The sequence below is a fragment of the Lithobates pipiens genome, unplaced genomic scaffold (genome assembly GCF_037356315.1).
Source record: "Lithobates pipiens isolate NorthernLeopardFrog02 unplaced genomic scaffold, aLitPip1_a1.2 Scaffold_28, whole genome shotgun sequence".
Classification (NCBI taxonomy): domain Eukaryota; kingdom Metazoa; phylum Chordata; class Amphibia; order Anura; family Ranidae; genus Lithobates; species Lithobates pipiens.
The window spans coordinates 107,349,627-107,371,252 of NW_027507789.1; the positions used below are offsets into that span (position 1 = coordinate 107,349,627).

The following is a 21,626-nucleotide window of genomic DNA, read 5'->3' on the forward strand; positions in this document are numbered from 1 at the left end:
CTAGATTCAGAACCTTCCAGGGAAACAACGTGCTTACATTTTGCACAGCAGTATTCTCCCTCGATCAGATAATCGAGGAACGCATACATGCTGCAAGATGTACACACCCAGAGTTGGATCTTCACACCCGCCGGGCATTTTACCTACTAATTTAATGAAGATTGGGGATAATACCCTGTTCAAGTTAACTAACCACTAGCTTCCTGACACTCATACTCAACAATACAATACACAGGTACTCACAGCCCATGTTTACATACAACCCGTGTATACTCGCAGTCCACATGCATGTATAGAAGTCCAGGTGCACACACAGTACACAGGTAGTGTACTTGCCTATTTTTATTCCATTTCAGTCTGGTCATGGGATTTCGCAGCTCTGGTTCCCCTGTGTCAGCGAGCAGGGAAAAGGAGGAAATGCTGACAATGGCTGAGCCATGGGAGCCCATGAGTGAACACACGGCTCCCTGAATTCACAGCCGTTGTCAAGGGCTTCCTTACACGGAGCTGCAGGATCACGTAACCAGACCATAGCAGAGCTGATAGTTGGTTTACTGAGCCAGCTCTACGCTGGATCATCACTATCCTGTGCAGTCTGATACTTTTTCGGTACGTTTTCGAGGATACATTGCAATTAGAGACATCATACACATTTGTGGGCTGTCTGATGCTAAGGAGACTCTGGACCAAATTTACAAATCATTTGGCAGATAGAAAAGCTCCCTTATGCCGTGTACACACGATTGGACTCCGCCGGACAATTCGCCGTGTGTGGGCTCCACCGGAGTTTTTCTTCCCAAAAGTCTGGCGGACTTAAAAAGAAGTCTTCACTCAAAATTGTTAATTGTAAGATCTGAAAAACAGCTAAAACACACATGAAATACAAATAATGCCGCGTACACACGGTCATACTATCCGGCGGACAATCCGCCACACTTGTGGCGGGTCTGCCGGACTTTTGAAATTAACGGACTTGCCCACACACGGAGTAAAGTCTGTTCATTTTGACGACGGAAATAGCGAAGGAAGTCAATGTCGCCGCCTCCATCAGCGAGATTGACACCTCGCGAGCCCCGTCGTCTGGTATGGATTTAAAGGGGAACTCCTATGCCCCCAAAGTCCACACGAGACCCTTATACGAGCGCGCAGCCAGGCCGGTCAGGAAAGGGGGTGGGGACAAGCGAGCGACCCCCCCCCCCCCTCCTGAACTGTACCAGGCCGCATGCCCTCAACGTGGGGGGGTGCCCTGCAGACCCCGACAACCCTGGCCCTTGTCCTCATCAACATGGGGACAAAGTGCTTTGGGGTGGGGGGGCCGCAGGGCGCCCCCTTCCCCAAAGAACCCACCCCCCACGTTGAGGTCATGCGACCGGCTGGGCTGCATGCTCAGATAAGGGTCTGGTATGGACTTTGGGGGGACCCCCACGCTGCGAGGTGAGAGCGACGGGGCTCGTGAGGTGTCAATCTTGCCGATGAAGGTGGCAACATTGACTTCCTTTGCTAGTCCCGTCTACCTGAAGTCACGTTCAATATGAATGGTCTTTACTCCGTGTGTGGGCAAGTCCATTCATTTCAAAAGTCCGGCGGACCTCTGCCACAAGTGTGACGAATTGTCTGATCGTGTATATGCGGCATTATTTGTATTTCATGTGTATTTTAGCTGTTTGTCTTGATCTTAAACACTTATAAGCATATAGAATACCTACTCAGTAGTTTAGTTTTTTCCTTCAGGCATAGGTGTACCGCACCAGTACACCTCACTCTTTTGTCTGTTTTGTAGTGACCTTGGAATGCCTCATCTTATTATGATTGAACATAGCTATGCAATAACTATGAAACTATGAAATAACAGCATCTACTCTGATAGAAAAGTGCACAGGCAATCCACAGGGCTCAGTCACACCATAATGCCACGTACACACGATCGTAATTCTCGGCGGAAAAAGCTCTGATGGTTTTCCCAACGGAATTCGGCTCAAGCTGTCTTGCCTACACACAGTCACATCAAATTCCGATCGTTTATAACGCGGTGCCGTACAACATGCATGACGGGACTAGAAAAAGGAAGTTCAATAGCCAGTAGCCAATAGCTTCTGTTTTTACAACATGCTATCAGTTTTTGGCTGGCGGAAATTCAGACAGGTAAATTCCGATGGAACATACACAAGGTCGCTTTTTCCGATGAAAAGCTCTCATCTGTCTTTTTTTCTAGCCGGAATTCTGATTGTGTGTACGCGGCATAACAGATTTCCAACTTGGGAAATGTATAGCTATTAATACTTTGAGAGCATTGGCACCCTGTAACATACACTGCAGGCTCCTTGCTGCTTTACACATATAGAAAGCCTGATGTAAAAATGTAGCTGCCAAGTTTTTTAAAACCAGCAATTATCCCGAATGTGGGTAAGAGCTGCATACCTTTTCAATGGAAGTTCATGGTAGTTCCTATGACAAAATAATGGCTCGTGGAAAGTAGTTGAAATACAGCATGCAAAAGAATGGAGGTACTGGTGTTCTGATTACAACAGGTTTTATAGTATTTGGGCTCTTTGGATGGATTTCACTACCTCAGACTTGTACAAACAGCTAACACAATAATATGTAAACTACCGGTACTTTTATAAGGCTTTGGCTATACACATCTTTTGGTTTGTTTGCTTGTCCTCTGGCTTTGTTTCTAAGAGGGACAGATCTTATGGCCCGATTACCCCAGACTTTTTATTCCCTTTTCTGATATCCTCTATCACTTGTTTATATTCTCTTTTATGCTCATTGCTCCTAGTCGCTGTGGAGATTCCGGGGGGTGGGGGGGGTTCCTTGCTATGGACACCTATGCTGCTACTCACTTGGCATGCAATGGTGTGCGATGTCTATACTATATGGGATAATTTGTTTATGATGACTTATATTTTTGATGATGGTGACTCTAACCTTTACCGTGTTTGTAACCATCTGGAAGCAATGGGCAGATGTGTGAAATTGTTTTTCCTTCTACCTTGTTTGTTACTTGTGTATGTGAAAATTGAAAATACCGATAAAAAAAGCAGTAATTAGCTTGAAACATCTCTTGGAATGTGATTGGTGATGCAGGAAGGAACCTCTCCAAACTCAGAGTTCACAAGTCAGCAGTAAGTAAATCAGAATTTACAGATCAGAAGTAACTGATGCAGAGTTCATAGGTCAGGAGTAAGGGCTCATTCAGATGCGCACGAAGTCCTGTCCTCCATGTACAGCCGCTTTTTTGCTGGATCTACCTGAGAACTATGTGCAGGCAGCCCATAGAAATGGATGCACACACAGCAGCTGCAGGGACACGGTTGCATGTCAAAATTTGATATGCATGCAAGAGTGGGTGCATAGATCTGAACGCAGAGTGTCTGTTCAGGTCTGTGTACCCACTCCTGCATGAATAGGAAATTTTGAAGTGTGTCCAGGCAGCTGATGTGTGTGCATCCATTTCTATAGGCTGCCTGAATGCAGCTCTGACATGGATGCGGACACAGCAAAAAGTGGCTCTGCGTGGAGGACAGGACTCAGCACCCATCTGAATGAGCCCTAAAGCAGAGTTTACAGATCATGAGTAAGTAATGCAAAGTGCACAGATCATGAGTAAGTAGGGCAGATTTCAGAGATTAGGAGTGGCTACTAATGTGTGATTCTCACATGTCCCCTGTGTCCAGCTGCCAACATCCTCCTTAAAACTGCATGCTTCATCTGCTGCTGTTGTATAATATATCCTTTTTTAAACAACTTCTTCTCCCTTCCTAAGTGACCCTTGCAGTAAATTTACCTGACTTGGTGCGCTAATTTCCCACTAATCCGCATGTCACACCTGAGTGTCTAAATATAAAGTTTAAGTGGGCGGGACAGATGTGACGGGTGGATGGCAGCCAGGAAGGATCACAGGAGCCCATGCAGCCACACAGTACAGACCCTGCATCTGTAAACAGTGTTGCTGTGTGGAGAAGGTCACTTGTCAGCGGGTCGGCAATGGGGTCATCCCATCTAGCCGTCACCCTCTCGAGATTGACAGGTGGCCGACCCCAATATAAGGGATGAGAGCGATTGTGATGACAATACCTAGGAGTGTTGGCGCTTTGCCAGATTAGAAAAACTTGGCATTTGTTATGGACGGGGCAGTAAAAGCAGCTGCAGGTATGTGGTGCTCCAGGTGTCAGTATGTTATACCTGCTAGCAACTTAATTTTTTTTCCAAGTTAAATAAGAATGAAAATTTTGAAGTAAATTGAGTGAATTTCCTCTTTTTTTTTTTTTTTTTGCAAATGCAGTATTCAATGGATTTGCATCTCATTGAATTATTTTAATTGCTATTTTAAATTGCTTGGTATAATCCTTGCTGAGCCACCACTTAAACATTTTACAGCTGGGTCTTCATTCTAAATCTGCTACATTAGCATATCATTATTCTCCTTACAATATGATTTTTCTGCATTCCACAATGTGCTGGTGCTACTTTTCATAGAACCGGGTGGGGGGTTATAGATTGCATAAGCACAAAATGTAAGAGGCAACAGTAGCAATCCATTTCTCTGTTTTCATCTCATTAAAGTGGAACTCAACGTCATTAAAATGTGTGGTCCTAGGAGGAAGCATTTACCATAATGTGCAAGTATGCACAGCATATTTGCACATTATGCCATGCTTCCCTCAAACTGCCTGCCTTCCACACCACTTTCCAGCGACGTTCTATCCTCTCACCACTGATTCTTCATATACACTTCTTCTACCTCATTTGAAGTTTTTGGCTGTTTTCATTGGTCAGGCTAGGATGACGTAACTCATACATGCCCACTTGGGAGCTACTACTCCCGGCACAAAATTGTCAGGAGATGTGCATGCGTGGCTCAGTGTATAGCTAGAAAAAAAGTGTTTACAGGCAGCAAGAAACATTCGACAGAAGACCAAAATGTCAATTCTGTCATTAAAAGCCTACCCATCAGCATTTGTTAAAGAACCCTTTTAGTTCCGCTTTAAGATGTAAGGCAGCATGAGTCAGTCTTTTGTGTTAACTTTAAGAAATGATTTACCCCAACAGTGAAAAAGTCCAAGGAAGAAGTGGAGGGTGGCAGCACTCAGGAAGAAACAGAAGAGGACATCAGTGGGACTCAATTTGTATGTGAAACGGTTATGAGGAGTTTGACTCTCGATGCAGCTCCAGACTACAATCCACCACAAAAGAAGAATTCCCCTTATAGTGAGTAAAACAAACATGTTTGTGGTAAACCAACTATCACAGCATTAAAGGAAAAAAATAATCGAATTTTGCTAAATTATTTTTAGTAATTTACATTATATGAGGCTCATCCTTGCTTAAATAAATGCAGCCACCACAAATCTATTTCTATTAAGCTTCAGGAAAATTTGTGCAGAGAGAAATATAAAGGCTGCAGTTGCTGTTCTAATTCTAAAAATAATGATTTCCTAATTTGTAATCCTGATTTTTTTGTAAAGCATAACCAAGCCAATGAAAAAGCAGCTAGCAGATATTTTAATATTTATGGTAGAATCTGTATGTCTCTTCTGCCAAAAAATCTCCACCCGTTAGCATTTTTTTTACAAGTTGTACAATGACAGCCATGCATGCACAGCTTAGTGTATAGTCCTTATGATAGGTGCTGGGTTATAATAAGTTATACTCACATTAACAAGAGTTGCGTCATCCTGGCCAATTGGGATGACAAAAGACTTCTAAAACCAGAAAAACATGGAAACACCAATGACAAAGCGACAAAGGAGATAGCTGATATGTAGCGCTGGATGTGGACATCTTACAAGGTAAGAGAGCCAAAATGGGAAAATATGTTGTTCATACTTGCACATTAGGGCAAAATCTCCTGGGGGACCTGAAATGGTTAATACCCGACCTGGAAAAGTCATGAAGTGAAGTCAGTACTCCTGACATGGATACTTGATCCAAGTTAGTAACTCAGAACCTAAAATGATTGGATTAGCATTAAGGCAGTCAACTAGCATTTACAAGGACAGATCCTATATATTTCTCCCAGAACAGGTTCCTTTAATATAGTGCATCTGGAAAGTATTCACAGCTCTTCAGTTTTTCCACATTTTGTTATGTTACAGCCTTATTCCAGAATGGATTAAATTCATTATTTTCCTCAGAATTCTACAAACCATACCCCATAATGACAACATGAAAGAAGTTTGTTTGAAATCTCTGCACATTTATTAAAAATAAAAAATTAAATCACATGTACATAAGTATTCACAGCCTTTGCCATGGCACTCAAAATTGAGCTCAGGTGCATCCTGTTTCCTCTGATCATCCTTGAGATGTTTCTACAACTTGATTGGAGTCCACCTGTAGTAAATTCAGTTGATTGGACATGATTTGGAAAGGCACACACCTGTCTATATAAGGTCCCACAGTTAACAGTGCATGTCAGAGCACAAACCAAGCCAATAAATTATTTATAAACCTCCGAGACAGGATTGTATTGAAGCACAGATCTGGGAAAGGGTACAGAAAATTTCCTGCAGCATTTAAGGTCCCAATGAGCACAGTGGCCTCCACCATCTGTAAATGGAAGACGTTTGGAACCACCAGGACTCTTCCTAGAGTGGGCCACTTGGCCATACTAAGCTATCGAGGGAGAAGGGCCTTAGTCAGGGAGGTGACCAAGAACCTGATGGTCACTCTGACAGAACTCCAGCGTTTCTCTGTGGAGAGAGGAGAACCTTCCAGAAGAACAACCAACTCTGCAGCACTCCACCAATTAGGCCTGTATGGTAAAGTGGCCAGATGGAAGCCACTCCTTAGTAAAAGGCACATGGCAGCCCACCTGGAGTTTGCAAAAAGGCACCTGAAGGACTCGGACTATGAGAAATAAAATTCTCTGGTCTGATAAAACAAAGATTAAACTCTTTGGCCTGAATGGCAAGTGTCATGTCCATAGGAAACCTGGCACCTCTCATTACTTGGCCAATACCATCCCTACAGTGAAGCATGTTGGTGGCAGCATCATGCTGTGGGGATTTTTTTCAGCAGCAGGAACTGGGGGACTAGTCAGGATCTAGGAAAAGATGAATGCCGCAATGTACAGAGACATCCTTGATAAAAACCTGCTCCAGAGTTCTCAAGGCCTCAGATTGAGACAAAGGTTCCTCTTCCAACAGGACAATGACCCTAAGCACACAGCCATTTATTTAAACAGGCAGTGATAATGCAAATACCATTAAAAGTACTTCAGTGGAGTGTCTTCTGGCCTCTAAGTTTTCCTAGCACTCTAATGAACGTAATCTCCTGTCTCTAGGTTCCCAGCAGTCCTCACCACAGTCAAGTTTCTCCTACAGTAAGAAATCTGATGATATCACTCAAAAGTCCTTCTCTGCGGATTGTAGACAAGTTTCACAGCAGTCCTCAGATACACAAAATCTGGATCAGACAACTGATACAGGTAAGGTGGTACACTTGACAGGTGGTTATGAAGGATGGGAAGCCTGATATGATTATTGTCTTCATTGCTAACTTCAGTACTTAACCACTAGCCTACTGGGCACTTTCACCCCCTTCCTGCCTAGACCAATTTTCAGCTTTCAGCGCTGTCACACTTTGAATGACAATTGTGCAGCCATGCAACACTGTACTCATATGACATTTTAATAAAAAAAAAAAAAAAAAAAATAGAGCTTTCTTTTGGTGGTATTGAGTCACCACTGTTTTTTCATTTGGCAAAAAGTAAAAAAAAAAAAAGACCGAAAAAAAAAAAAATAAAGTAATTAATTTCTTTCTCGTACATCACGGGACACAGAGACTCAGTAATTACTGGTGGGTTATAGGGTATCACTAGGTGATTGGACACTGGCACACCCTAGACAGGAAGTTCAATCCCCCAAATAACCCCTCCTCTACTGGAGGTACCTCAGTTTTTTCACTAGTGTCTTAGGTGTTGGTCACAAGTAAAGATGTGCTGTGCTGAGCTCCGCTGGAATATCCTTACTGGGGCCAGCTATGCAACCGGATCCATTCAAAGTGTCTTCCAGGCCGAATTGGATGGTACCCAGGCCTCGTGTACGAAGAAACAAGGTTTTACCTGTAACGCTTCTCTTTTTAGAGAGCTGGACCCTGGGATCCAGTATTTGTTTTTTTTCAGCCATATTCCTGGCAGGGTGCTTTACGGGCCCAGAACTACGGATCCCCCTATTGAAGGGGGCCCCAGTCTCTGAAGGTTTTTTCCTAACGGAGCCCACCGTGAGAGGTGAAGATTGGGTCTGTTATTCAGACCCTGCAGCTGGATAAGGTAAGGGAGACTCCTCAAGAATTTTTCTAATTCTAGTAGGTTTTCTCTTTTTAAGTAAATGTATGCTATGCCTATAGTCGCCACCGGGGGCTGACAAGAGCACATACCTTTTCATGCCTGATCTGTCTGCTTGGTGTACACGCTGTATGCTCCTCCAGCCATGCTCCAGGAAGGATGAAGGTAAGGGTTTTTTTTCCTTCTGGGATTCTCCCTCCACGGATTAAGGGGCTGAGACAGGCCTGAGCAGAGAGCGGTAATATACCTCACCACCCGCAACCGTCCGCCCCTTCCAACACCGTTCGCCGCCGCCATTACAGCGGCCTCACATCCACCGGCCCTTCCCTCTCCTCTGTCCCAGCCTCCCCTCCATGCTTGCCAGCGGGGTTAGAGCCTCTGCTCGCATGGGAAACGCTCGTTTTTTAAAAACGAGTGGGGGGGGGGGGGCTACACAGGCTTTAAAGTGCACTCTTTTTCAGATGCACACAGCCTGTGGAGGGACACAGAGCTGACAGGCGCATGTGAGTGTAGGAGACACAGGCATTCCCAGGCAGCATTTACTTAGGCACCAGACTGAGTCTTAAGTAGCAGTTGCTGAACTACAGGGCTCAGCAGTCAGTACATTTTTTTGTGTGGTACCTCTACCTTTTGTTGCTTTGCACTATGGGTAGAAGAGGTACAAGTACCCTGAAGAATAGGGGCTCTAAGGGGTCAACTTCAGGCTCTAAAGACTCCCCTCTGCAGCACCTCCCCCCCCCCCCCCCCCCCCACCTGCAGGACCCGGGGAGGCTGGCCACGGAAAGCCGTCAGGGTCAGGGGCTGCAGCTGCAGCTGCTTCTGGCACTTCAGCCCCTGTGTACATTACACAGGAGATTTTTTCCTCAACCATGAACTCTGGGATAAAGGAGAGGAATCCCCCTCAGAGGATCAGGAGGAAACTAATGATTGCACTTCTGAGGAATCTAGTGGAGAAGGGCCCTCTTCAGCTTCTCAGGATGAGAAAATGTTGGTGCAAATTCTTGCTGGATTGGTCCATTCCACGTTCAAGTTACCCATACCTGAGTCAGTTAAAGAACCCACTTCTCTGGGTTCACTGAAACCTCCTCAAACTGCACATGCCTTTCCTGTTCATGGTTTGCTGGAAAGGCTTATCTATTCTGAGTGGGATCACCCAGATAAACCTTTTTTTCCTCCTAAAAAGTTTTCTACACTTTATCCTATGGAGGAAAAATGTGGGGTATACCGACAGTTCATGCCGCCATTTCCTCTGTAAACAAAAGCCTGACTTGTTCTGTTGACAACGCACAGATGCTTAGGGATCCAACTGATAAGAAAATGGAATTCCTATTAAAAAATGTTTTCTCCTTGGCAGGTTCAGTAGCACAAGCTGCAGTGGCAGCAATTGGAGTCTGTCAATATTTGAGAGACCATGCTAAACAGGTGCTTAAAGCCTTACCTGAACAGCAAGCCCAGGGGTTAGCTAACCTTCCAGCGGCTCTGTATTTTGCTGTTGATGCTATCAGAGATTCTATCCTTCAGACCTCTCGCCTTATGCTTGGATTGGTACACATGGGTGGAATTTTGTGGCTGAAAAATTGGTTAGCCAAATCACCATGTAAGAATCTCATGGCGGGATTTCCCTTTGGTGGTGCAAAACTGTTTGGAGAAGACTTGGACAATTATATCCAAAGGATCTCTAGTGGGAAAAGCACCCTTTTACCAGTCAAGAAAAGGAATAAAGTCCCTCCTTTAAACGGGCGCCTTCTCCAGTGGCAGGGGCATCAGCCACCAGTCAGGCTCTAAGGTTAAAACTCCAGGGACAAAAGAAGTCCTGGGGGAGAAGGTCTTCAAGACAAAACGCTAAGACCTCATTATGAATGGGTGCCCCCACTCACTCGAGTGGGGGGAAGACTACTAAAGTTCTCAGGTCTCTGGCAGGAGGAATTTCTGGACAAATGGGTGGTCTCCACAATAACTCTAGGTTACAAACTAGAATTCCGAGAATTCCCTTCTCCTTGTTTCCTCAGATCAAATGTACCCAGAGACCCAGAGAAAAAGAAGTCTCTCCTTCTAGCGTTGGAGCGACTATTGTCGCAAAAAGTTATCATGGTAGTTCCCATGCAAGAGCAGGGAATGGGGTTTTATTCAAACCTTTTCACGTACCGAAGCCAAATGGAGATGTCAGACCCATTCTAGATCTCAAAGATCTAAACCGATTTCTAGAGATACGGTCCTTTCGCATGGAATTGATCCGATTGGTAGTCTCCATCCTACAAGGAGGAGAACTTCTGGCATCAATAGACATCAAGGATGCGTACCTGCATGTACCTATTTTCCCTGCTCATCAAAAGTTCCTGCATTTCGAAGTAGAAAAACACCACTTTCAGTTCGTAGCTAGCTACTGCACCTCGGGTGTTTACAAAGATCTTGGCCCCTCCTCTGGCCAGATTAAGGGCCCAAGGTATAACAATAATAGCATACCTAGATGAATTGCTCTTGATAGACTGGTCGGTAGCCCGCCTGGACCAAAATTTGGTCACCACAATCAATTACCTGGAACGCCTAGGTTGGGTCCTCAACTTAGAGAAGTCTTCTTTAAAACCAGTAAGAAGACTAGAGTATTTGGGTCTGGTCATAGATGAAGCCCAGCAGAGGGTATTCCTACCCCAAGCGAAGATAAGTGCTATAAGAGAACTGATTCAGGTAGTCAGGGCAAAGAAGGGTCCTTCTATTCGTCTTTGTATGAGGTTGTTGGGGAAGATGGTGGCTTCATTCGAAGCAGTTACCTACGCTCAATCTCATTCAAGGCTACTGCAAAACAGTATCCTAGCGGCCTGGAACAAGAAGGTTCAGGCTTTAGATTTTCCGATGCATCTGTCCCCTACAACACGTCAGAGCCTCAGCTGGTGGTTGATGACCAAAAACCTGCGGAAAGGAAAATCCTTTTACCAGTTACCTGGACAGTGGTAACAACAGATGCCAGTCTTTCAGGTTGGGGGCCGTTCTGGAACAGTCGACTGTCCAAGGGAGATGGTCCAGGACCGAGAGGGCCTTACCCATCAACATTCTGGAGATCCATGCTGCGTATCTAGCCCTTAAAGCCAGGACACTCAGGTTGCAGGTTTGCCCCGTCAGGATCCAGTCCGACAATGCCACAGCAGTGACTTGTATCAATCACCAAGGGGGCACCAAGAGTCGTGCAGCTCAGGAAGAGGTAAACCAGATCTTAATTTGGGCAGAAAGACATGTGCCATGCATATTGGTAGTCTTCATTCCGGGGGTAGAGAACTGGCAGGCGGGCTACTTGAGCCGTCAGCAGTTAGTTCCAGGGGAATGGTCTCTCCACCCCAATGTCTTTTTGGCCATATGCCAGAGATGGGGGTTCCGGATGTGGATCTCCTTGCGTCCAGGTTCAACAACAAGGTCGATAACTTTGTGTCAAGAATGAGGGATCCTCTTGCATGCAGGACAGATGCGTTGGTTACTCCATGGCATCAGTTCTCTCTGATTTATGTGTTCCCTCCTATTCTGCTACTGCCAAGACTGCTTTGCAGGATCAGGCAGGAAAATAAGAAGTCTGTGCTTCTGGTGGCCCCAGCATGGCCCAGAAGAGCTTGGTATGCAGATATAGTGAAGATGGCGGTAGGCTCTCCTTGGACCCTACCGTCCCGTCCAGACCTGCTATCCCAGGGACTGGTATTCCATCCTACCTTACAAACGCTAAATTTAACGGTTTGGCTATTGAAACCCACATTCTGAAGAATCGTAGGCTTTCAGGCCCTGTGATATCTACCTTGATTAATGCAAGAAAGCCAGCTTCCAGAATGATTTATCATAGAGTCTGGAAAGCATATGTCTCCTGGTGTGAATCCAGGGGTTGGCACCCCAGAAAATATGTCCTAGGCAAAATTCCTGAATTTCTGCAAAATGGGTTAGAGAAGAAACTGGCCTTGAGTACCATCAAGGGCCAAGTCTCAGCCTTATCTGTTCTGTTTCAACGTCCACTTGCTTCACATTCTTTGGTCCGAAGCTTTATACAAGGGGTAACGCGCCTTAATCCTCCAGTTAGGGCACATCTGAACCCCTGGGATTTGAATTTGGTTCTGTCAGCTTTACAGAAGCAGCCTTTCGAACCGATGCATCAGATTCCCTTAGTTCTGTTGACAAGGAAATTAATTTTCTGGTGGCCATTTCTTCTGCCAGAAGAGTATCCGAATTAGCGGCCCTCTCTTGTAAAGAACCGTATCTGATAATGCACAAGGATAGAGTGGTGTTACGCCCTGATCCTAGTTTTCTACTGAAGGTGGTCTCAGGTTTTCATCTAAACCAAGATATTGTTCTGCCTTCCTTTTTTCCAAATCCCTGTTCTACGGAAGAGAAGTCACTACATTCTTTGGATGTAGTGAGAGCAGTCAAAGCCTATCTGGAAGCGGCGGCTCAGGTTCACAAAACGGATGTTTTGTTCGTATTGCCAGAGGGTCCTAAGTGAGGACAGGCAGCATCAAAATCTACCGTTGCTATATGGATTCAACAAGTAATTGTTCAAGCTTATGGTTTGAAGCAAAAGATTCTGCCTTTTCAGATCAAGGCGCACTCCACTAGGACTATTAGTGCTTCGTGGGCGGTGCATCACCAGGCCTCCATGGCTCTAATCTGCAAGGCCACAACCTGGTCATCAATACATGCATTTACCAGGTCTGAGTACACCCTATGTTGTGTGGTTCCCCTCCCCTCAGCATTGCTCTGGGACATCCCACCAGTAATTACTGAGTCTCTGTGTCCTGTGATGTACGAATAAGAAAATAGGATTTTTAAAATGGCTTACCTGTAAATCCTTTTATTTTGAGGTACATCACGGGACACAGAGGTCCCGCCCCTCTTCTAATACACTTATATTGCTTTGCTACAAAACTGAGGTACCTCCAGTAGGGGAAGGGGTTATATGGGGGATTGAACTTCCTGTCTAGGGTGTGCCAGTGTCCAATCACCTAGTGATACCCTATAACCCACCAGTAATTACTGAGTCTCTGTGTCCCGTGATGTACCTCAAAAGAAAAGGATTTTACAGGTATGCTGTTATAAAAAATCCTATTTTTTCTTCACTGATGTGTGCTGATGAGGCTGCACATATGGGCACTGATAATCAATGTAAATGCCCCCTGACACAGGATAGTAAGTCAGTTACTGGCTTTCCTTTCCCCACTCGGTGACAGTGATGAGAAGAGGAAATTTGTCTACATGGGATCTGTTGTAATTGTACACAGCTGATCACATGGTAAAGGGCCGCTGTGATTGGTCCTTTACCTCAATCTGTGATCATCTGTGTCTAAAGGGTGCAGGGGACATCAATAGATGCTCTCTCAGTACTGGATGACTGCGCAGTCACCAAGTGGTTGAAGTGAAATTAACCTAAGAAGTAACAAATTGCTGACAGGAAGGATTTTTATTTTGTCATAAACCCTTCTCCCTGTCTCTCAGCATTTGTGTACATTGAGCCATGCTTGCACACATTTATGGCATGTCTTTGTGCCATGATGATGTGGCTTTTGTGTGCCTGTGTTGGAGTGATGTTTTTGCAGTCCTGCCAATCAAATGGCCGAAGAGTACGAACCAAAAAGGAAAACCAGAAAAAGATGGAAGTGCCCATGACCGTTTCTACATTTTCCATGGGGCCCCTGCACTACCAGTTTGTGGCCCGCTTCAGCCTCTCTTCTGAACCTCAGTTTTTCACCAAGGTGCTAACTCCTGTGTTATGCCCCATACACACGGTCGGACATTTCGACAACAAAATCCATCTGATTTTTTTCTGACGGATTTTGGCCCAAACTTGTCTTGCATACACAGGTCACACAAAGTGGTTGGAAAATCCGATCGTTCAGAACGCGGTGACATAGAACACGTACAACGAGACTATAAAGAGGGCAGTAGCCAATAGCTTTCGTCTCGTAATTTATTCTGAGCATGCATGGCACTTTGTCCGTCGGAATTGTCTACACAGGATCGGAATTCAAACGATTGGATTTTGTTGTCGGAAAATTTTAGATCCTGTAAAATCCGACCGTGTGTACAGGGCATTAGTCTGTTGCATACAACTCAAAATTGTTTTTTTGTAGTGTTTTGTATTTTACCTTAGTTTAGGTTTCAGTAAAACTAGTTACCAGAACAGTTATATAGCGTGAATCCTTTACTGAGAGGCAGATAACTATAAGATAACTAGCTAACAAGGGTTCTAGCACTTCAGCACACTTTTTGAAGAAAAAAAATAATAATTGAGTTTTGGCTGCTGCCATAAACTGCTGCATAATTCCTAATTATAGGTCCTCCTTTTGTATGTTGGAGATTGGCACAGCCTTTATATACAGTGCCTTGAAAAAGTATTCATACCCTCTGAAATTTTCTACATTGTGCCATGTTACAACCAAAAACTTAAATGTATTTTATTGAGATCTTATCTTATGGGATAGACCAACACAAAGTGACACATAATTGTGAAGTGGAAGGAAAATGATAAATGGTTTTCAAAATGTTCAATACTTTTTTAGAACTACCTTTCGCTGCAATTACAGCTGCAAGTCTTTTTGGGGATGTCTCTACCATTTTGCACATCTAGAGTGAGATTTTTTCCCATTCTTCTTTGCAAAATAGCTCAAGCTCTGTCAGATTGGATGGAGAGCGTCTGTGAACAGCAATTTTCAAGTCTTGCCACAGATTCTCAATTGGATTTAGGTCTGTACTTTGACTGGGCCATTCTAACACATGAAAATGCTTTGATCTAAAACATTCCATTGTAAGTTCTGGCTGTATGTTTAGGGTCGTCGTCCTGCTGGAAGATGAACCTCTGCCCCAGTCCTCGAGAAAAAAACCACTTCCGTTGTGACGGACCAAAAACAACTCATGCTCTGAAGCAAGTACGAGACGGAAGCTATTGGCTACTGGCTATTGAACTTTCTTTTTCTAGTCTTGTTGTATGTCACCACATTCTTGACAGTCGGACTTTGGTGTGATTGTGTGTATGCAAGACAGTTTCAGCAGAATTCCATCGGAAAAACCTTCAGAGTTTATTCCAACGGGAAAACTAGTCGTGTGTACAGGGCATAGCAGGTTTTCTTCTAAGATTGCCCTGTATTTGGCTCCATCCATCTTCCCATCAACTCTGACCAGCTTCCCTGTCCCTGCTGAAGATAAGCATCCCCACAACATGATGCTGCCACCACCATGTTTCATGGTGGGGATGGTGTGTTCAGGGTGATGTGCAGTGTTAGCTTTCCGCCACTCATAACGTTTTGCTTTTATGCCAAAAAGTTCAATTTTGGTCTGATTGACCAGAGCATCTTCTTCCACGTTTGCTGTATCCCCCACATTAAATCCCAATAAAATTTGTTTACGTTTTTGGTTGTAATATGACAAAATGTGGAAAATTTCAAGGAGTATAAATACTTTTTAAGGCACTGTATATAGTGTGTTGCTGACCATCTATGGCACAAATGCTTTGAGCTTATCTGAGGATTTGATTGAAAATTTTTTTTGCAAGCGTCTTACATATTTTTGTTTGTTGCTTGTCCCAGCAGTGACTGACATTAAACCAGATGATCTGTATGAAGTGGAGCAACCAATCCCAGAGGAGAATCAGAGAGATGAAGTGGAAAGCCAGGCTTCTAGTGACACCTCTGAAGATTACATCATCATTCTGCCTGAATGCTTTGACACCAGCAAGCCTCTTGGGGAGTCCATGTACAGCTCAGCCCTCTCTGAGTCCCAAGGTGACAAGGAGATAGAAACAGAGGTCACAGTGGATGAAGAGATTTGTGAAGATAGTGTCCCTGTCCAGACTCACACTATTAATGACATGCTTACCACATCACAGACTCTGGACACTGTACTGCTCACCCCAGAAGTACTGACGCCATCGCCTTACCTGAGGTATGAAAAATATTAGGTCCAACCTGATAGTTTTGTAATTTTGGCTTTTGCAAAAAAGATTGATGTGTGATAGTAATGCGTGTGAATGTTGTTGCCTTTCTTACAACAGCATCACTGAGATCTGTAAAAACAAAGCAAAAAACAATATGGCTATATATCATACCAGCAATGGTAACTCCACTGAAACTTGGACTTTTGCGACTTTAGCAAATGTTTTGACAAATTTACAAATAGGAGTCATTGGGGGTTATTTACTAAAGGCAAGTCCACTTTGCACTGGAAGTGCAGTCACTGTAGATCCGAGGGAGGAAAATAAACAGCATTTTAGCTTGCACATGATTGGATGATAAAATCAGCAGAGCTTCCACTCATTTCAGATCTACCCCTTAGATTTAGCCCCCATTCACATCTATGCGAATTAGATGCGGCTTACACTGCTTCCAATTCGCAGGACATTTTAAAATACATTAATTTTAATGCATCTGGTTCACATATGTGCGTTGCATTCGCACTGCGTATTGCACAAAAAACGTGTGTGTTTTCTGGGCATTGCGGTGCGAATTACAACCCATTATCTTCTATGAGAACGCATCTTGTTCGCCGATGCATTCCGTTCTGAACACAAATTCTCTCCTTCTCCTCTCCACACCTCCCCCCTCGGAGCTTCAATTTGCAACTCACATGCGTGAACCTGGGCTTAGAGCGACTGCACTTCCAAGTGCACTTGCAGTGCAAAGTGGATTTACCTTTCGTAAATAACCCCCATTGTGGTTACTTACGTAATCCTGTCCAAAACTGGCCATCGATAATATCTGTGTGAGGCATCACTCACAAAACTGAGTATGAGAGATCTGAGAAGTGGGCTTGGGGAAAAAAAAGTGAGCTTGTACTTTTCTTGGACTAATATATATAAAGGTGTGCTTAAAGTGTTACTAAACCCAGAACTTGCATTCATTATATCTAGTCTCCCACAGTACACAGAACATGGAAATGCAATAGCTTTAGTAAATATAAACGAATACCTTTTCTCATTTAGCAGTATATAGTGACTTGTATCACTGCCTGCTTAAGTTAGTAGGTGGAGTTTTCTTTCTCCCCTGATCCTGTCTGGACAGTGCTCATTGGCCCTGTGCCAATCACATGCACTCTCCCAAGAAGAAGAAAAAAAAAACCTACTAGCAATACATAGCAAACATTTTTTACCTCAATTTTACCTATAAATGTTATATTATGTACATTTAGGAAATAATCCAGGCCTTTCTTAAATCAGTCTACTGAGCTGGACAGAACCACCTCTGCAGGGAGTCTATTCCACATTTTCACAGCTCTTACTGTGAAGAAACCTTTCCGTATTTGGAGATGAAATCTCTCTTCCTCTAGACATAAAGCGTGCCCCCTTGTCTTCTTTATTGACAGTAAAGTGAATAACTCAATGCCAAGTTCACTATATGGACCTCTTATATATTTGGACATGTTGATCAAATCCCCCTTATTCTCCTCTTAAGAGTGAATAAATTCAGTTCCTCTAATCTTTCCTCATAGCTGAGCTCCTCCATGCCTCTTATCAGTTTGGTTGCCCTTCTCTGCACTTTCTCCAGTTCCCCAATATCCTTTTTGAGAACTGGTGCCCAAAACTGAACTGCATATTCCAGGTGAGGTCTTATTAATGATTTGAACAGGGCCAAAATGATCTCTCTCTCTCTGGAGTCCATACCTCTCTTAATACAAGATTAACAAAGATTCTGCTTGCTTACTGGTGTGTTTGGAGTTATTGTCTTGTTGAAACACCCATTGCAAGGTCATTTCCTCTTCAGCATAAGGCAACATGACCTCTTCAAGTATTTTTATGTATTCAAACATCCATGATCACTGGTATGTGATACATAGACCCAACACCATAGTATGAGAAACCTCCCCATATTGTGATGCTTGTGCCACCATGCTTCACTGTCTTCACAGTGTACTGTGGGTTTGATTCAGTGTTTGAGGGTTGTCTGACAAACCGTCTGTTGCCCCTAGACCCAAAAAGAACAACCTTATTCATCAGTCCTCAAAATGTTGCACCATTTCTCTTTAGGTCAATGTGTTCTTGGAAAATTGTAACCTCTTCAGCACATAGTTGTTTTTTTTTCCAAACAATGGGACTTTACGGGGGCTTCATGCCGATAGCTTGGCTTCACATAGGCATCTTCCAGTTGTTACAGTATTCACAGGTAACTTTAGACCTTCTTTGAACACCCTGGGGTCTTTGCCATTTTGGCTATTCTTCGATCCAATTGAATGGTAGTTTTTGGTTTTCTTCCATGTCTTTCTGTTTTGGTTGCCATTTGAGATCATTTTAGCTGAGCAGCGTATCAGTTTCTGTATTTCATATTTTTTCCCCTCCCCAGTCAACTTTTTAACCACTTAAGGACCGCCGCATGGCAATGTACGTCGGCTCAATGGCACCGACAGGCACAAGCACGTACATGCACGTGCTTGCCTTCCAGCGGGTGGGGGGGTCCGATTGGACCCCCTCCCACTGGAAGCGGCGGTCCGTTTCGCTTCAGGAGCGATCCGGGATGAGGGGATGGCCGTTGGTTTCTGGCCATCCCCTCTCGATCGCTCCTGGCGAATAAGAAGCTTCCCCGCTGTGTATAGTAAACACAGGCAGGGAGGAAGTGATGTCATTCTCCTCGGGGTGGTCTTTTTGACACGCAGGTACACATAGGCACACAAATCCCCGATCGCCCCCCTCCCAGTCACAGTGTCACTGATTGCAGTGATCATTTATTTACTGATCACTGCATTTAGTGTCAGTTGTGACAGTAAAAACTGTCAGGGCAGTTAGTGTTAGGTCCAGGGTAGCCCCCTACCCCCCCAATAAAGGTTTAACCCCCGATTGCCCCTAGAGTCAACACTTTCACCCCCTTTTGCCAGTGTCACTAAGCGATCGTTTTTCTGATCGCTGCATTAGTGTCACTGGTGCCGCTAGGTAGCTAGTTATTTTTTTAGGTTCACCGCCAGGTGCTAGGTACCCCGATATACTACCCAATAATGGTTTTAACCCCCTGATTGCCCCTAGTTAACCCTTTCACCAGTGATCATCGTATAAGTGTTACGGGTGACTCTGGTTAGTTTGCTTTTTATAGCATCAGGGCACCCACCATTTATTACCCAATAAAGGTTTAACCCCCTGATCACCCGGCAGGTGATATCAATTAGGTTTTAGGGTCAGGGTCTGCGTCGCCCCAGGCAGCGCTAGGTTAGTGCCAGTACCGCTAACACCCACGCGCAAAGCATACACCTCCCGTAGTGGTATAGAACCTGAACAGATCAATATCTGATCTGATCAGATCTATACTAGCGTCCCCAGCAGTTTAGGGTTCCAAAAAAATGCATGGTTAGCGGTATCAGCCCAGATACCTCCTGGCACCTGCGTTTTGCCCCTCCGCCCAGCCCACCCAAGTGCAGTATCGATCGATCACTGTCACTTACAAAACACTAAACACATAACTGCAGCGTTCACAGAGTCAGGCCTGATCCCTGCGATCGCTAACAGGTTTTTTTGGTAGCATTTTATATTTAAATCCTGATGGCAGTGCTTGGATTTCGGGGTCCCGTGTGTGGCTAGGCTCCCAAAAAGTCCCCCATATGTGGTATCCCCATACTCGGGAGAAGCAGCAGAATTTATTTTGGGGTGTTATTTCACTTATGCCCATTGCATGTGTGAGCAATATATCATTTAGTGACAACTTTGTGCAAAAAAAAAAAAAAAAATTGTAATATTCCTGCAACTTGTGGCAAAATATAAAATATTTCATGGACTCAACATGCCTCTCAGTAAATAGCTTAGGGTGTCTACTTTCCAAAATGGGGTCATTTGGGGGGGTTTTGTGCTATTTTGGCATTTTATGGCCTTTGAAACTGTGATAGGTAGTGAGGAGTGAAATCAAAAATTTGCGCCCTTAGAAATCCTGAAGGCAGTGATTGGTTTTTGGGGTCACGTACGCGGCTAGGCTCCCAAAAAGTCCCACACATGTGGTATCCCCGTACTCAGGAGAAGCAGCAGAATATATTTTGGGGTGCAATTCCACATATAACTATGGCATGTGTGAGCAATATATCATTTAGTGACAACTTTTTGTAAACTTTTTTTTTTTTTTTTTTTGTGTCATTATTCAATCACTTGGGACCAAAAAATAAAAAATATTCAATGGCCTCAACATGCCCCTCAGAAATTTCCTTGGGGTGTCTACTTTCCAAAATGGGGTCATTTGGGGGGGGGGTTGTACTGCCCTGCCATTTTAGCACCTCCAGAAATGAGATAGGCAGTCATAAATTAAAAGCTGTGTAAATTCCAGAAAATGTACTCTAGTTTGTAGACGCTATAACTTTTGCGCATTCCAATAAATATATGCTTATTGACTTTTTTTACTAAAGACATGTGGCTGAATAAATTTTGCCCTAAATGTATGACTAAAATTGAGTTTATTCGATTTTTTTCTTATAACAAAAAGTAGAAAATATATTTTTTTCTCGAAATTTTCGGTCTTTTTCCATTTATATCGCAAAAAATAAAAAACGCAGAGGCAATCAAATACCATCAAAAGAAACCTCTATTTGTGGGAAGAAAAGGACGCAAATTTCGTTTGGGTACAACATTGCATGGCTGCGCAATTACCAGTTAAAGCAGTGCAGTGCGAAATTGTAAAAAGATCTCTGGTCCTTAGGCTGACAATTGGTCCGGGGCTTAAGTGGTTAATCAAAGTACGCTGTTCTTCTGAACAATGTCTGGAATGACCCATTTTTCAGAGAAAAATGCACTATACCCAGCATGTAAACTATTTGCTGCCTTGTCCTTGTCTTGTTTGACACCTGTTTTTTCACAGACTGAATGACCTCACAAATTCACCTCCACGCTGCTATTATTTTGAGCACGCCCTTTCAATTACACAGAATCAGCAGCATGCATGTGATGACTGTTGGGTCTGTTGGTTTTCTATTACTCTACTACACCTACTAGTAAATTATTTGCCATGTATAAATATAATTTATAGCAAAAACAGTGATTGATCCGGTTAGTGATGTTGGACTGCTATTATTTTGAACACAACTGTGTATAAATTATGAATCTCAAAAGGCTCCATATTGAGAAGAGACATAGAGCCAAGGAGGAATGGTGTTTATGACCAGAGACTAGGGTAGGGTCCAAATAAGAAAAGGGGAGAAAAAAAACAAAAAACAGATTAGATTGAATTGTGGGACACTGGCTGACAATTGCTGTTGACTAGGAATGTTGGTATGGCACCAGGTAGTGGGAGGGATGGAGACTAATGCAAAATGGATTGGACAGGTAAGGGATAGAATCAGAGTGTAGGCCACATATGAAGCAAGAGTGACGGTGACAACTTTTTTTTTTTTTTTTAAACAACGAGTTTATTGGTATACA

At 43.8% G+C, this 21,626-nt stretch overlaps 1 protein-coding gene across 2 annotated transcripts in view; it reads left to right on the forward strand.

Annotated features, from left to right (window-relative positions):
- NBR1 (NBR1 autophagy cargo receptor) overlaps nt 1–21,626 on the forward strand; it is a 187,981-nt gene that overhangs the window by 131,361 nt on the left and 34,994 nt on the right. The window contains exons 16-18 of one of the 2 annotated variants that reach the window (XM_077459505.1): nt 5,056–5,214; nt 7,292–7,435; nt 15,841–16,195. In XM_077459505.1, the coding sequence (XP_077315631.1) occupies nt 5,056–5,214; nt 7,292–7,435; nt 15,841–16,195 (658 nt within the window). The remainder of the gene's footprint in view (nt 1–5,055; nt 5,215–7,291; nt 7,436–15,840; nt 16,196–21,626) is intronic. The other variant, XM_077459506.1, reaches the window with a different exon arrangement.